The 15,590-nt window shown below is 37.5% G+C and overlaps 1 protein-coding gene across 1 annotated transcript in view; it reads right to left on the reverse strand.

The window, feature by feature from the left end:
- NALCN (sodium leak channel, non-selective) overlaps positions 1–15,590 on the reverse strand; it is a 306,322-nt gene that overhangs the window by 240,063 nt on the left and 50,669 nt on the right. The window contains exon 7 of the mRNA XM_049778612.1: positions 10,512–10,666. Within this exon, the coding sequence (XP_049634569.1) occupies positions 10,512–10,666 (155 nt within the window). The remainder of the gene's footprint in view (positions 1–10,511; positions 10,667–15,590) is intronic.

Genomic DNA, 15,590 nt, shown 5'->3' on the forward strand with positions numbered 1-15,590 from the left:
GCACTTGGCATCAAGGCACCCAGGCAACACATGTGCCAGACCCTAAGTGTTTTTGCCAAGGCTGAAAACTAAGGCACCTGTTATAGAAAGAAGTCATTTATTGGTGGGCTTTAACTCCTATTACTTCAGGTCATCTTTACCATCATTCATTTATTCTTTCACTTACCTTAACAGTTAATAAGCTAATGAAACTAAGAGCTAATGAAAACAGAAGTCATTATCATATTGAGGAGGCATGAAGATGAGAAACATTTAACTTATTTATTCTTCTCCCTGCCCTTGGGTGTGTCTTCCTCCCTTCCTCCCGTTTTACAGGCTCGTAGAGGCTAAGTAAGACACATGAGCCTAGGTCATCTTCTAGAAAGAGGCAGGAGTAATGAGTAGTCTTGTCAAAGCGAGTCCTCTCATTCCTTGTGTGAAAATAGCTACCATATTCTCACATCTGCAGCTGGACTGGATTCAGAGTTGTTCAACACCAAGCATCATCCTCTCCTCACCACTGGCCCACCTGGAGCTGATGTCCCCTTCTAGGGTATTCCTTGCTCTCCAAAGTTAGCTTCCATGTAGTCTTTGTGTGAATGTCTTCACCAATTCAACCTCAATTTGTAACTGGATTTTTAGTCACCATTGCTTTGGAAATAAAATAATGCAACTCCATGTGTACATGTAGATAAAATTTGTATTAGACTCTGAATTGTCTGATAAAATTTATTGGCTGATGTTTAGGGAATTTCTGAATTAAGCTTCATTTTTTATTCTGCTTACGTGTAAAATAAGCTATATAAATGAGGAAAGTATTTGAATATTTGTTGCAATTAACAGTGAGATGATTAAGAAGTCCAAATCTTAATCCATTAGAATTACTCTCAGGACTCAACAATTACCGTTGCTTATTTTCTGTGCATTCTCTTAATCTCTACAAAATTTTTTTTAATACAAAGTCACTACCAAGGTGTTACCAGAATCAGGCTAGAAAGAGTTTTAGTACATGAATTCAGAAGCAATAAATAGAGCAGTAGTTATATGGAATATAAATAGGACATTTTTGTACATTGTTATAGTTAGTTTTATGGACTATAAATCGGACATTGTTATGCATTGTATGACTGAAACTCAATTATAAACAACTTTGTAACTGTCAAAAATATCAAGTATATTATGAACAACCTCATAATCATGGTGTTTAAATAAAGTAATTAAAATATTATTAAAATTACTAGTTTTACTTTAAAAAATAGAGGAAGACTAATAGTGAATTCCCTCACCAAAAAAAGCTATTTTTACTTTATATCTATCAGTTATATATCAGAAAGAAACATTTTGAACTGATAAAAAAGGTCCTATAAATAGGTCTTAACAAAGTTTAATAAAATGCTGAAACACATTTATTTCTTAAATATAAAATAGTTGCAATACTCATATTTAAGAGAGAATAAATGCCCCTCTTTATAGAAAGTCTAAAGCTACAGTAAAAAGATAAGTCTTGAGGTCAGTTTTATGGACTAAGTTTACAGAGAAATTTCCTTTATTCTCTCCAGCCCAACCAGCAACAAGAAATAGATAAATAAAAGAGATTAAACTTTGGGTCTCATAAATGAGTCTATGATTGTGTGCAATATCCTGGAGTCAGAGGCTACTGGAGATTATAGCCCTGGAGGGAGGAACAGTGAAGTTGGATGACACAAATATATTCGCATATTCAAAGCTAGACCAAAGGGGCTTCGATACATCCAGGCAGAGGACTTGGGCAGAAACCCTAATGGGCACAAGAAGCACCCCGAATTGCTGTGTGCTGTGAAAGCTTAAATTTCACAAAGGGCAGTTTTTAATTTTTTAAAAATTCATTGAATTATCATGACTTACAAAGCCATTCATGATTGAGTTTCAGGTATAAGACATTCCAACACCAAAGTTTTCACCAGTGTTCTCTTCCCACTGTCAACATTCCCAAGGTCCCTTGAACCCCCAAAGTGGACTCTATAGTGGGAACTATTTTTTTTAAATAATATCTTTATTTAAGCACCATGATTACAAACATATTGTAGTTGGTTTTCAGGTCATAAAATGAACATCCCCTTTTACCAATGCAACCTTCCCACAGCGGGAACTTTTTAAATGGAGACTGGTACATCCCTTATTAATAAAGAAATTTATTAAGATAATTAAATAGTGGAGACTTAAATAGCTCTGCTTGCCTATTTAGACTAGTGGGAAGCTGTCTGACTAATCAATAAAGATCTAGGGGTGCCCCCAAGGATCTCTTGAAAAAAAAATAACAGAAATGGCAGAGTGAATGAGACTCTTGCTTTGCATATAGGCACCCCACATTGAGATCCCAGGAGTGGTTTCTGAGAGCAGAGCAGGAGTAAACCCACAGCACATCACAGTGTGGCCCCGAAATCAAAACCAAACAAACCAGTATCCTAAGAGAAACCAGAGTCTCTGATATGAGCCAGCCAAAGTCAACCAGTTCAAGGTTGGACACAGCACACATTGCAGAATGGAAATTAATTGAATAGAGCATCAACTTTCACACACAAAGACTTGTGGTCTCATGTAGAGAGAAGGACACTTTTAGCCAGAGTGTTCAGGGAAGCTTGTGGGTATTGGGAGCTGAGTTCTATAGTGAACAAAAAGAGTGTGAGAGTGACTCCAGGGAGAAATTCAAGGGGGGGGGGGATTCCAAAGTTTAAAGTACAGAATACAATAGGGATCTTTTTCTTTACATCAATATTGATGCATATTAAAAAGTACCTATACTTAAAAATGTACTCTAAAAAAGAGCAAGACTATGAATCCCTATAAATATCTGAGAAACTAGGGTGCAGAATCTAGCTGGGGAATCCATTTCAAAGAATACTCATGGACATGGGATACACATGTGTGTATGCATTCAATACAAAGCAACCTGCCATAAATCACTATAAAGAATTTATTATATATTGTGAGGGAAAAAGGAAAGGCATATGATTTCATTAAACTGGTAAAGGTGGAGGAAGGAATGAGCTAAGACATATATAATACTTCCTTTCATTAAATTTTATATCACTTGAAGTGATTCTTATCTACAAATACTTAAAATATAAATTTAAACATGTTACTTTGCTGGTGATACTAGGTATTCCTAATGGGCATTATATATTTCATTCATAATATGAAAAACATAATCTATTATGTTCTCAGACATTGCTAACTTTCCTTCTGTTAGTTAATCAAAGGCCCTTTCACATTCCACAGGGACTCCTAGAAAAGTGCTCTCTAGCAGCTGATAATGCTCTTCAAATGCATGCCTGCATTTCCATCTTTAATCCCCCTGTCTTCCTAACATTCTCATAACATATGATTATCTATTACCAATTTAAAGAAGACTGTGACCTAGTTTGAAAATTGGATGAGGCCCAAAGACATATTTTATAAATCCTCAAACCTGCACTTTTTCACACAACCCAAGGTTTACCCGTCACCTGGTTCAGGGATCAAATTCCCAATTTGATCAGACACTCACAGCTATTCCTTCTGTCAAAGTCAGAAGACCTTGTTCTCTATTTAACACACATATGTCTTATTTTTCTTCTGCCATAATAAAAGAATTCCTTTGCAAGACAAATGTACTTTTATTGATAAAAGCAAGCACTTTGTTTGAGTTCTATTGCTTTAGTTCTCTCTTTTGCACATATTTTTCATAAAATCCATAATTAATTTCAGTGGCTATGTGAAACATAAAGACTAATGTAGGGAAAACAACCTTTTCATATTTTTTCCACAGAAAAGCATAAATCTCAATGACATACTTTAGAAATAAATCTTACTGGAGATCTTTGCAAATGCAATAAATGTATATGTTATGTTATAAATCATAGTTATACAGTAATTCATTTCTATTAATTTGTAGAGTTTTTGTCTGATATCACATACAAGCAGGATAAAATATGATTTAACATCATTCAAATCTGTTGAATCAATTTTTATCAGCGGGGCAGCAACATTTGAATTTATATTACATTATAAATAGTATTATATTAAGTTATATTACAATTATATTATTTGAAAAAAAGTCATTGTCTTAAGATTTAAAATTAGATGTTAAAAAGAAAAATGTTGTAGAAAAACAATGCCAATAGTGTGAGGTGGAGGTTTGTGGGCACAGAAAATCATTTTTAATTGATGGCAATACTATATTAAAATGGAAGCAGCCATTTGCATTGAAATCATCCTCAATGATGTTTTTATTTTTAATAAAATAACTCTTAATTGAATATCATAAAATTTATTTACAAAGCTGTTCATGACTGAGTTTCAGTCATATGTTGTCCAACATCCTTCACCAGTGCACATTTTCCACCACCAATATCCCCAGTTTCCCTCATGCCCTCCCTCCTGCCTGCCTCTGGGGCAGACATTTTTTCTCTAATCTCTCTCTCTCTTCCTTTTTTCATTTTAGACACTGTGATTTAAAATATTGTTACTGACGGATATCATGCCAATCACTCTCCCTCCTTTCAGCACCCAGTTCTTTCCCAGAGTGATTATTTCTAACTCCCTCTGTCATAGTGGTCCTTTTTCTGCCCTCACTATAGCCCCCTGCACTCTGTGGCAAGTTTCTTCCTATGGACCAGTCCTCTTGGCCCTCATCTTTATTTTCAATGAGAATTATGATCATACTATCTTTTTTTTATAACCTACAAATGAGTGCGATCATTTTATTTATTTCTCTCCCTCTGACTTACTTCTCTTAGCATAATACACTCCATATTCATCCATGCTAATGATATTTTTGTATACTTTAAAATTAAATGTATTATCTACAATAAATTAAATTTTCTATTTAAAAATTAAACATAATCACTATTATGTGTTATTGGGATGTAAAGTTACTTATGAATAAAACAGAATTCAAGGAGGGAAGGATACATTTCTAAGAAAAGAACATGTACATTCTTTGAATTAATCATGATTATGCTCATGATATATTAAGTGATATTTATACAAACTTTTAAACTCCTAATGATGTTTTAAATTTAATACATGCAGAAAGGGTTCAACTCATGTGCCTCATATAGTCTTACCTGTACTTATTTTTAAGAAAACATCTCAATTTTAGAAGAACATCACCAAATTATCTAAAAAATGACAATGTATATAGAAGTGAGCAAGATAAATGCATTAGGAAGTAGCTTTTAATTTTAATATCAACTAGAATAGCCACCAAAATTTTTTTTTACTTTGGTTCAAAATCAACATTTTATCATCTAGTCAATAGTCATTTCACAATGATGAATTCAATCATCACTTGAGAAAAAAGAAACAAACCCAATGGGTTTGTAAAGAGAAGTCATGAGAAAAACTGACTATTGCCAATAGAAACAAGACAAAAAAATCAAAGAACAGAATATGGAAGCTACTTAATGTTCTATTGTGGGATTTCTCCTAATACAAACAAAAATAGTTAGCGGTCAGTTGAAAAAAGACTTTTGCTGTTGTTAAGACACCAGTAAACAGGACAGAGCTTTCCTCCTTTGCCAGGCATTTCACTAGCCCTAGGAGAAATGAAGTTGAAATAGACCTCCCTGATTCAAAGCACTTAATCCTTAGAAGATCAAGGTGCAAATGAGCAGTAGAGGAACTTAGAGGGGCTCTGGAGTCCCAGGACCAGTCCTTCTAACAAGGGGGTCTCTCAGATAGGGGACTTTCTCTCTCCAAGAGGAAGATGGAGCTAACATAAGCTCAAGTCCTTCTCAGTGACAATGAAGAAAGAGGCAACATCTCTAATAGAATGCAGCCACTGGCACTTAGGTGTCATGATTGACGTTGAATAGCTTAGATTAGATTTGATTGATAACGTGACTGAGCAGGATTGGAGGGTTTATGTGCAAAGGCAGCTTAACTCCTGAACTTCTGGCTGGTCTCCATACAAAACCAGATTGAACCTGTGACCTCCTTAATGAAAGTGCTGCAAGCTTGGATAAGCTATCCCTTCTCATCTGCACTCCTGGATCCTGTTTCTTGAAAACTACTAAACCTATGCACCTCGTCCCCACATCATGCCTGTAATTTTCTACCTTTAAAGCAGCATCTAATCCCTGAATCTCCTTACCCCTGAAATAAAAAGAAAAAGGAAGTGGATTGCAAAGTCAGGTAAGTTTAGGAGTGTGCTGCCAACTGGAAACCTTTCAGGGTTTCAAGGTGATTATATTTTTAATATAATTTTTATTTTAATCATAGTGGCTTACATATCGTTCAGAGTAATATTTTAGGTACATATTAACATTGAATCAGGGAATTCCCATCACCAAATTGTCCTCCCTCCACCTCCATTCCTATCCTGCCTCCCATATCCTTCACCCTCACCCCCAGGGCTGTTAGAATGCTTGGTCCCCTCTGTGTCTAGCTTACTACTTAGTGATCTTATAACTGTTTGGTGTTGGTACCTCCATTATTTCTCCCTCTAATTGGGAGGCAGGACTAGATAGTTCAAGTTATGTGGTTTTGTTTGAAGAAGAGAAAAGTAATAAAATGAGGTAAAAATCAAATACGCCGACAATGGGCAGAGTCCTTCTAGTGGCTCTCATCCTTGGTTTGAGAGACAAAGGGGAAAAAGAAGGTGAAACACCACAACAGTACAAAAAGAAATATCAAATAAAATATCCAGTGAGCACTACAGCAATAAAGATTAGCACCACATACTTGCCATGGTCTTGAAATAAAAAACATGACAGAGTGCAAAAAGGAAGAAAAGAAAAGAAGAAAGAAAAAGTAAATATATAAATAATAATGGAGACAACAACTTCAATATCCACACTGAAACAAAGAAATTGACAAAAACTAGAAAAATAAATTAAAAAAAAGATTATTTTGTGCTTTTTTGTCTCTTTTTTTTTTTCCCTCCTGCATAGGCACAGTAAATATTGGGGTCATTCTAAAAGGAATTCCCTTGGCCTAAGAGATACAGGATTTCTCCACCCTTTGAATATATTATCAGGGTGTGTGATGAAAAGGCGCCCTGGAACCCACACCCCACAAGAAAATCTCAAAAGACAATGGGGAAACCTGTACTTCCATCATAAGTATAATACTACCTCTTTACCTGCGTTCCCCCAAATAAAAGGTAGTCTCCTGCATCACTTTGTCCCTTTAATTACTTTTTTATTTCATTTTTAAAATAATTTTTATATATATGTTAGCACATATATTTTTATCTTTTTTGGGTGTGTGACGTTTCTGTTTTCTTCTCTTTCCACCTCCAAATGCACTGGCAATATAATGAAGCACCATTTCTTCCTACAAAGGCACACTAAAAAAAGGGGAAATCTTACGTATATAAACAAGCTCTTATCTACTAGGGATAAGTACTTATACTTCTTTACAATACAGGGGCATCTCCCACCTTAAAAATATGTCATGTGGACCCAACTTAGACCCCAGGTGATTAGACACCAACCGTCCAGCCTTGAATCCTGGATCCCAGACATAGAAATGACACAGCTCTTCACAAAAGTTACAGGAACCAAATCCCATCCAGGACATCCTTAATACTTCTTGAACACCAACATGTGCCAGCTCTAATGATATCCTGACAACGCGGAAATTGGGAACAACTGGACCTAAAAGCAGATTATCCTACCTCACCAGCTAACGATAAGACAAAATCAGAAGACTTGTCACCCTTTGGTCTGTGCAAAAGCCAAGATCGCGATTTACAGATGACTGGCTGATAGAACCATGACCGGGCAGCATGTATCCTGGGACCTATAAAAAAGCCCTAGTCTAGGGTTTATTCTACGACCTACACAACAACCATGATCTCTAATTCCAGAGATCTGACTGAGACAATTACAACTGAATGGGTCTTCTGGAAACATAACGAAAGACGCTATCCCAGGCTCTATTCTAGGTTCACCACAAGGACCAAGACCACCAACCACAGAAAACAGATTAAAATGACACTGAGGAAACAGAACTTCTAGAATCACAAAGAAAGACTTCATCATAAGTTCCACTCCTTGATCTGTGCAGAGACCGAGATCTCTAGATACAGACCTCTGATTTTATCACCCAGAATGAAGCAGAAATCTTCCATACACCACGAAAACATCAAGGGGAGAGTAAATGAACTTGAAAGAAGTCTATAGTTAATCCCATGATAAGATGATTATATTTTTTTAAGTCAGAAACAATATCACTGCCCAGAGAGTTGGAGGAATGCCCATTTAGTAACACTTCTGAAAATCCACTCATCTTAATATACATTACAATTCACATTTTAACATGAGGGTATTAAAATATATCAATGAATGATTAGGGTTATTACTTGAAAAACACATATTTTATTGTATTTAAATATCTTTATTTCTGGAGATTCTTTGGTTTATAGTACTGTTACTAATGATTTTTCAAACCATTAGTACCCATTAAAATTGAAAAATTCTTTAAGAAGTGGCAATGAGGGGTTGGAATGAGCAACAGCGGTAGAGAGTTTGCCTTGCATGCAGCTGACCCAGGATGAACCTGGTTCAGTCAATCCCCAGTGTTTCATATGGTCCCTTATGCCTGCCAGGAGAGATTTCTTTTCTTTTTCTTTTTTCGGCCACACCCAGTGATATTTAGGGGTTACTCCTGGCTATGTGCTCAAAATTGCTCCTGGCTTGAGGGACCATATGGATTGAATCGCAGTTCGTCCTAGACTAGCTCAATCAACCCCTGACGTTCCATATGGTCCCACAAGGCTCTCAAGTGTAATTTCTAAGCACAGAGCTAAGAGGAACTCCTAAGCACTAGTGGGTGTGGCCCTAAAACAAAATTAAGGACTAAATGTTTAAGCACCCCTCCCCAAGTAACTCCAGGTGTGAAGATATCAGTGATTGGGCCCATTGAAATATAACTATATTTTTGAGGTACTCATAATGAGATGAGAGTCCCATAGACAAGATGGCTAGAGTTTTTGTTTTGTTTGGGGGGCATATCTGCAAATACCGTATATACTCGAGTAGAAGCCAAGTTTTTCCAGCACAAAATTTGTGCTTTTGGGGCCACACCCATTGAGGCTCAATGGTTATTCCTGGCTATGCACTCAGAAATCGCTCCTGGCTTGGGGGACCATATGGGACACCAGGGAATTGAACTGCAGTCCATCCTGGGTCAGCCATGTGCAAGGCAAAAACAGTAGGGACCGCTGCGCCACCGCTCTGGCCCTGAAAATTCCCATATTTGATCAGAGACTGACAGCTATTCCTTTTGTCGAATTCAGAAGACCTTGTTCTCTATTTAACACAAATATGTCTGGTTTTTCCTCTGCCATAATAAAAGAATTCCTTTGCAAGACAAATGTACTATTATTGAGAAAGCAAGCACGTTGTTTGAGTTCTATTACTTTAGTTCTCTTTTGCACATATTTTCATAAAATCAATAATTAACTCCAGTGGCTATGTGAAACATAAAGACTAATGTAGGGAAAACAACCTTTTCATATTTTTCCACAAAAAAGCATAAATCTCAATATTGGCTTACTATACTCGAGTATATAGGTACTCAAGACAACTTTTGGCTCTTTGCTCAGGGATTATTCATGGCAGTGCTTGGGGGAATATAAGTGGTTCTAGGGTTGAAACTCAGGTTAGTGGTATACAAGGCAAACAGCCTATTGGCTGCTCTAAGTCTCCCATGCTTTATAAAGACAGAGTTGAGGTGCAGAGAGGGTTCCCACTAGGTGCCAGTCCTACTGCCAGGCTGATGTCTTTGTGCCAGCCTCCAGAAGGGGGAGACACTTTCATGCTGCTGCCACCATCCCATCTGGATGTAGCATTTAGTTATGGCAGACAGAGTGCATTAAGATGCATTCTCAAGGCATCCAGCCATTGTTTTGAATTTCGTTGCTTTCCCACTTCATTAATGAAATATATGCCACTTGCATAGAAACAAAATAAGTGCTCCTATTATGACTACATATGGCAGACACTAAGTTCTTCCCTTACTGTGTCTAATGGCACATTTCAGGACTTAATAGCACTAAGCACAAATCAATGTCAACAGTCAAGCCCATCACACTCATGTACAAACCTTCTCAGGCACCTATTATAAAGTTGATGTCTATTCATTAAGGATTTCATTAGCTGTCTCTGCTGCAGGATGATTTTCCAGCTTTCCTGCACTCATCAATGACTAGAATTTCATTTATTTTAAGACTTACCTTATTTACCAGAACCTAGTGAAAGGAGTTAAGGAAAACAGGTCTTATTTGTCTTTACATCAACAACTACTGAGCCTTGCTCATCACATAACATTCAGACATTAGCATGAACCATCCCAAACTCATCAAAACAGGAGCTCTTGAACTCAACACACATTGCTAAACTCACAGGCAAGAACTGTTACAAACTGTCAGGCATTTCCTGGCATGAAAATGTGCATTTATAATTCAGACCTACAAGAAACATCTGGACATGAAATCGCATCAATAATAATTCTCTATTTCAAAAACATTGTAAAAGAGAACTGAAAACATGAGGAAAACAGACCTATCTCATTAAAGCCACTGTAGCCCAGTTCTTGCCTGCTAAGTCCCAAGTCTTCCAAATCCATGCATTTAAATCCGGGGGGACACTGGTAGCCTTCTTCCAGCTCTGGTGAGCAGTGTGTATCTGGAATAGCCAAACTATTCCAGGTTACATTTCTGTGGACAACACACACAAAGCAAAGGTTAGTCAATTTTGTGAATGCTGGTTAAAAAAAAAAAGCAACAATAGTAATTCATTCATAACTACTATATAAGGACATAGACTTAAGATCCATGATTCTTGAGCTGGAGAGTTAGGAGAGTAGGAAGGAGACTTGTCTTGATGTAGCTGACCTGGGTTTGAGCCCTGGCACCCTGAAGAGTGATCCCTGAGCACCACTAGTGTTGTGTATGTAAATATTTTAGGGGATTATTATGTTACTGACCCTACCCTGATCGGTGATTGTGCCCTATCCTAGGGTGTGACCTGGCATTCTGCCCACACCCTAGGGTAGTACCTGATTCTGCTTCCACCATTGGGTGGTATCTGATCCCACCATTGGGTGGTACCTGATTCTGGGGGATAAAAACAAGGGTCTGTGGAAGGCGAGGGGCTTTTTGCTGGAACTTATGCTGAGTCTTTGGACTTCAATCTTGTCCACTGAATAAAGCTAATATTTCCACAAGCCTGACTGTCTGCGAGCTGTTTACCCGCCCTTTCACCTCAGAACCGTTGGCTAGACAGAGTGGCAGACTCGTGCTCTGAGCTGGAAGAGAAAGGCTTCATCCTCCATCCTTCCATCAGTCAACCCCATCAAGGGCTGACATGCAACACACTAGCAGTGCTCCCTGTGCAAAGAGCCAAGAGTAAGTCCAAGATTTCTCTATTTTAAGAGATATTGAGAACCAATGGATATGGCCCCTGACCCCCCAAAATAAGATTGATGTTGCATAAGTGGTATTTTTAACATGAATGGCCCTATAAACATTTTCAAGTCACACCTGAAAGTCCATGGCCAGTTTGCATAATAAAAATTACCTTACCACTGTGGCTTTGTCATTAAAAACCATGAACTAGAGAGGCAAAGGGAAGAGTTCTATACATTGGCAAACAATGCTAATTTTTGCAATGCCCCATTGTTTACGAAATCTTTGCAATTTCTCTAGGTAGAAGTTGTACCACTCCACTGCCAAACAATGTTAAATTATTATTGACATTTTCCACATGACACAAATACTTTGAGTGGCTCAAACTTTATTTGCAGCTTTCTGTGCTGAAATTTAGTGCAGTGGTTTAGAAAGTGCAATTTAAAAGGAAAAATGGACAAATCATGTGAGAGTGAAGAAACTCTCCTGGAAAAGAGAGAGATTAGGAGTGGCTTAGTGTATGCTCTGGGAATAGGAAGGTCATTAAAGTGGATAGTGGTATAATACTTTCCAATTTTTGGAGAAAAAGCTGAAGATCAAGTTGCTGTAGAAGGATTTAGATTTGTAATAGCTTCTTGGTAGCCACTATGGGCATCAGGAATTGGAAATTATGAAATCTTTGAAATGGAACTCAGCTGTTATCTGAGACAGTTCATATGGTTTCTCAGAAGCCAAGGCTATTGGCTAAGTTTCTAAGCCTATCATTTTTATTACTATCATTTTATTTAAATAAATTTCCTAAATGGAACCGATCTTAGGGAAGGCTCAGTGCCTATTTGTATGTACAGCAAATAGAAAACCGAGGTAGACTTTGGGATCTCATTTCCTCTTTTTAATACCTTCAATTCAACTGTCTGTTTTCTACCCTTATAAATTGTGGGTTCTCTATGCTGGAGCCTAACTCTGCTGCATGAGCCTGAACTGTGGGCATGTCCCCCTCCCCTTACAGTTTTACACATCTAATTCCACTGCCTCTTCCTCCACCCCTTTCACTGCTGACAAAGGCAGCTGGATAAACAGTTGCTCTGAGGAGGGACTAGAAGGAGGAATCATGGCGAGAAAATTGTTCTAGGCACCAAAGGAGACTCCCCCGAATCCAATGAAAACCAGAAGAGCCCTGAGGCTGATGCAGAAGCCTTCAACATCCAACCCAAATGGCCTGTGGTAACCAACTTTCTGACACAGAGAAAAGTCTGGACAACTCATTCCTGCTCCTTGGTAGTGCAGTCTCAGCATCTTATTTCCATCTTTACATCAACTACACTGCAACTGCAGTGGTACATTTTGACTCAGTTGGGTGATTTATGACTGATCCCTCATACATATTGTTCCTTTTGGTTATCTCTCTCCTTGAGAAGCCTTTGTTCCAAACCCAGGGGTTCTTTCTCCCTGGAAAGGACCCTTACTCATGCCTCAAAGGTCCACTGAGTCTAAGAAATCTCCCAACTCTTACCTACGTTGTCTTGTTCTTGAACCTTTCTCTGACAAAGAGCAAAGGGGAGGCAAGAAAATTTATAGAAACTTCCTGCACCACCATAACATCTCCATGTTCATGATTACCATGACTGTTGCCATCTCCATCAGTCTGCCACCACCTCTTCTTTCATACTTCCACAAAGTCCACCATCTCCTCCACCATCATTCTACCACCACTTCCATCATATCCTTCACTATCATCCACCGCAGTTATTGTTATGGTTCATCACCATAACCAGCACCTCTTTCACAATTATCTCTATTATATCTTCTATTACCACCACCATCACCATCCCTTTCACGATCACCACCATCTCTACCATAAGCTTCACTGTATATATGGTAACTTGTCCATTTCATCTCAATCACAAAGCTCCAAAAGTTCTCAACTTTACTTCACACATTCTATGTTCATTCCTTTGGGATTGTGTTAGCTGCATGTGAGCTCATCTGATGCCATGTATTTCTTAGGGAATGTTTTAAAAATTATTCCCTTAATTTACATTTTTTAAGCTACTCCTTTGCATACAAACACCAAGGGGGAAAGTTTGAAATGTAGAAATGAGTTGATTGGGTCAGAAAGAATTTTAGTCAGACTTTTCACTCATTTCTCCTCAGCACATACTTCTGTGGAGGCCAAGTGACACATCTTTGCCTAAAGTGCCTCTAAGTTTCTGATGTGGTACCTACAAATTAGAACAGAACAATCCAGAGACAGGGACTCAGTCCCAGGTGAAGACTTTCTAATGGAATCCTGCACCCTGTCACTTACAAGTTGTGCAGGTTGAATAAAATGCTGCATCTAAATTCAGTTTCCTCATCTGTGATCTAGGGAATGTTATAAGTAAGAGGAACCTTGGGTGAAGATTAAGTTAAAGGACCAAGTGAGTGACATCGTTGCAAATTACAAGTCCTCATTAGATTCTATAAATAATGATTAATCATTACAATAAAAATTGCCACTTTATAACTGGCTGTGAGAGCACAAGAACAAAATTGTGGAGAGAAGGAAACGTGACAAAGAGAACTTCAGTCATAAAATGGCACAAATGAAAGAAGAAACTATCAATCATCCAGATCTTCACGAAGGAAGGTGAGCAGAAGTTCAGCCCATCAAAATTGACAAATGTTTTTCTTTATACATCAGATGATAGCATTTGAGAAAACACTTCGTCCAAATGGGATGAAAGAGAAATTCATCTTTCTGTTTGGATTGGAAATGAAAGTCTGGGGATAGTCTTCTGGCTGTGAATTCCAGGTCAGTCACTTGCCACCTGTATGATTTCAGCTCTCTGTAACTCAGTTTCCCCATATGTAAGCGGGATCTAGGTATTTACTCTCATTACTGATAGAGTGGAATTACTAACATGAGCCCTAGGTAAGGAAACTATTAAAACATGCCTTAAAGTTTCATGTTTCTGCAATAGAAATTATAACTCTAGGGGCCGGGCGGTGGCGCTGGAGGTAAGGTGCCTGCCTTGCCTGCGCTAGCCTAGGACGGACCGCGGTTCGATCCCCCGGCGTCCCATATGGTCCCCCAAGAAGCCAGGAGCAACTTCTGAGCGCATAGCCAGGAGTAACCCCTGAGCGTCACAGGGTGTGACTCAAAAACCAAAAAAAAAAAAAAAAAAAAAAAAAAAAAAAGAAATTATAACTCTAGCTACTCTGTGGGTGTGTTTCATAAGAAAATGAGTTACTATACAACTCTAGAAATAATTTAACTAAATCTATTACTCATAACTGTAAAAACTTTAGAATTATAGTTTTATCAACTTACAAAAATACTTTCTATCTTAGATTTCTTTTCTTTTTCTTCAGTGTTATCCTTGAATCCAATATTTTAATGGCACATATATTATTGACAAATAATTTTATGTCAAAGGAAACAGACTAAAACACATTATTATTTTTAACCAACTTCAAAGTATTTGTAAGTGCCTACTAATAAATTACATATATGGTCAGGTACTTCTGGAACACATAGTTTTAAAACCACTCAGTAATTACCCCTTTTAAAAATTGAAATGGCATTGGAGGCAGGAAAGTTGCACTGGTGAAGGCGGGTGGGCATTTTATGGCTGAAACCCAATAATGAACAAGTTTGTAACAATGGTGCTTAAATAAAGAAATTGCTTTCATCAAAAATAAAATAAAAACGGATGTCAAGAGTTTTAGAATATCTATATATTCATTTTATTGGTGCAAAAAATCTTTTCTTTTTATTTTTCATTTGTTTGCTAATATTATTTTCATCTCAGGACTGAAGAAGAGGCTCCACTTGGGATCTAGAGAGGCCAAATTTGATTCCAACCAGAAAAATCCAAAATACAAATAGTGATTCTCCTGACCATTACAAATAACTACTCTTGTTTGGGGGGTCTTAGGAACTGCATTTATTACTCACAATCAGATCTACTTGTAATATCCCTTATTAAATTTTTGAGTTCATTGTCAGGCTCCTTAATTCACTGAAATTGCTCATTGATTTCCATGAGCTACCTCCAACAGAAAACTGCTTCTTTTTCACTTGGCGTTAGCTCTCTCCAGAAGGTTCTGCATCACTGTGCTATTAAAAGATGGAATACTAAAATTTATTATTGCAAGAATGTCTTTCATTTTTCTTAAAACCCATAGATGAGTGAGACCATTCTGCGTTTTTCTCTATCTCTCTCTGACTTATTTCACTCAGCATAATAGA

The sequence above is a fragment of the Suncus etruscus genome, chromosome 8, assembly GCF_024139225.1.
Source record: "Suncus etruscus isolate mSunEtr1 chromosome 8, mSunEtr1.pri.cur, whole genome shotgun sequence".
NCBI lineage: Eukaryota > Metazoa > Chordata > Mammalia > Eulipotyphla > Soricidae > Suncus > Suncus etruscus.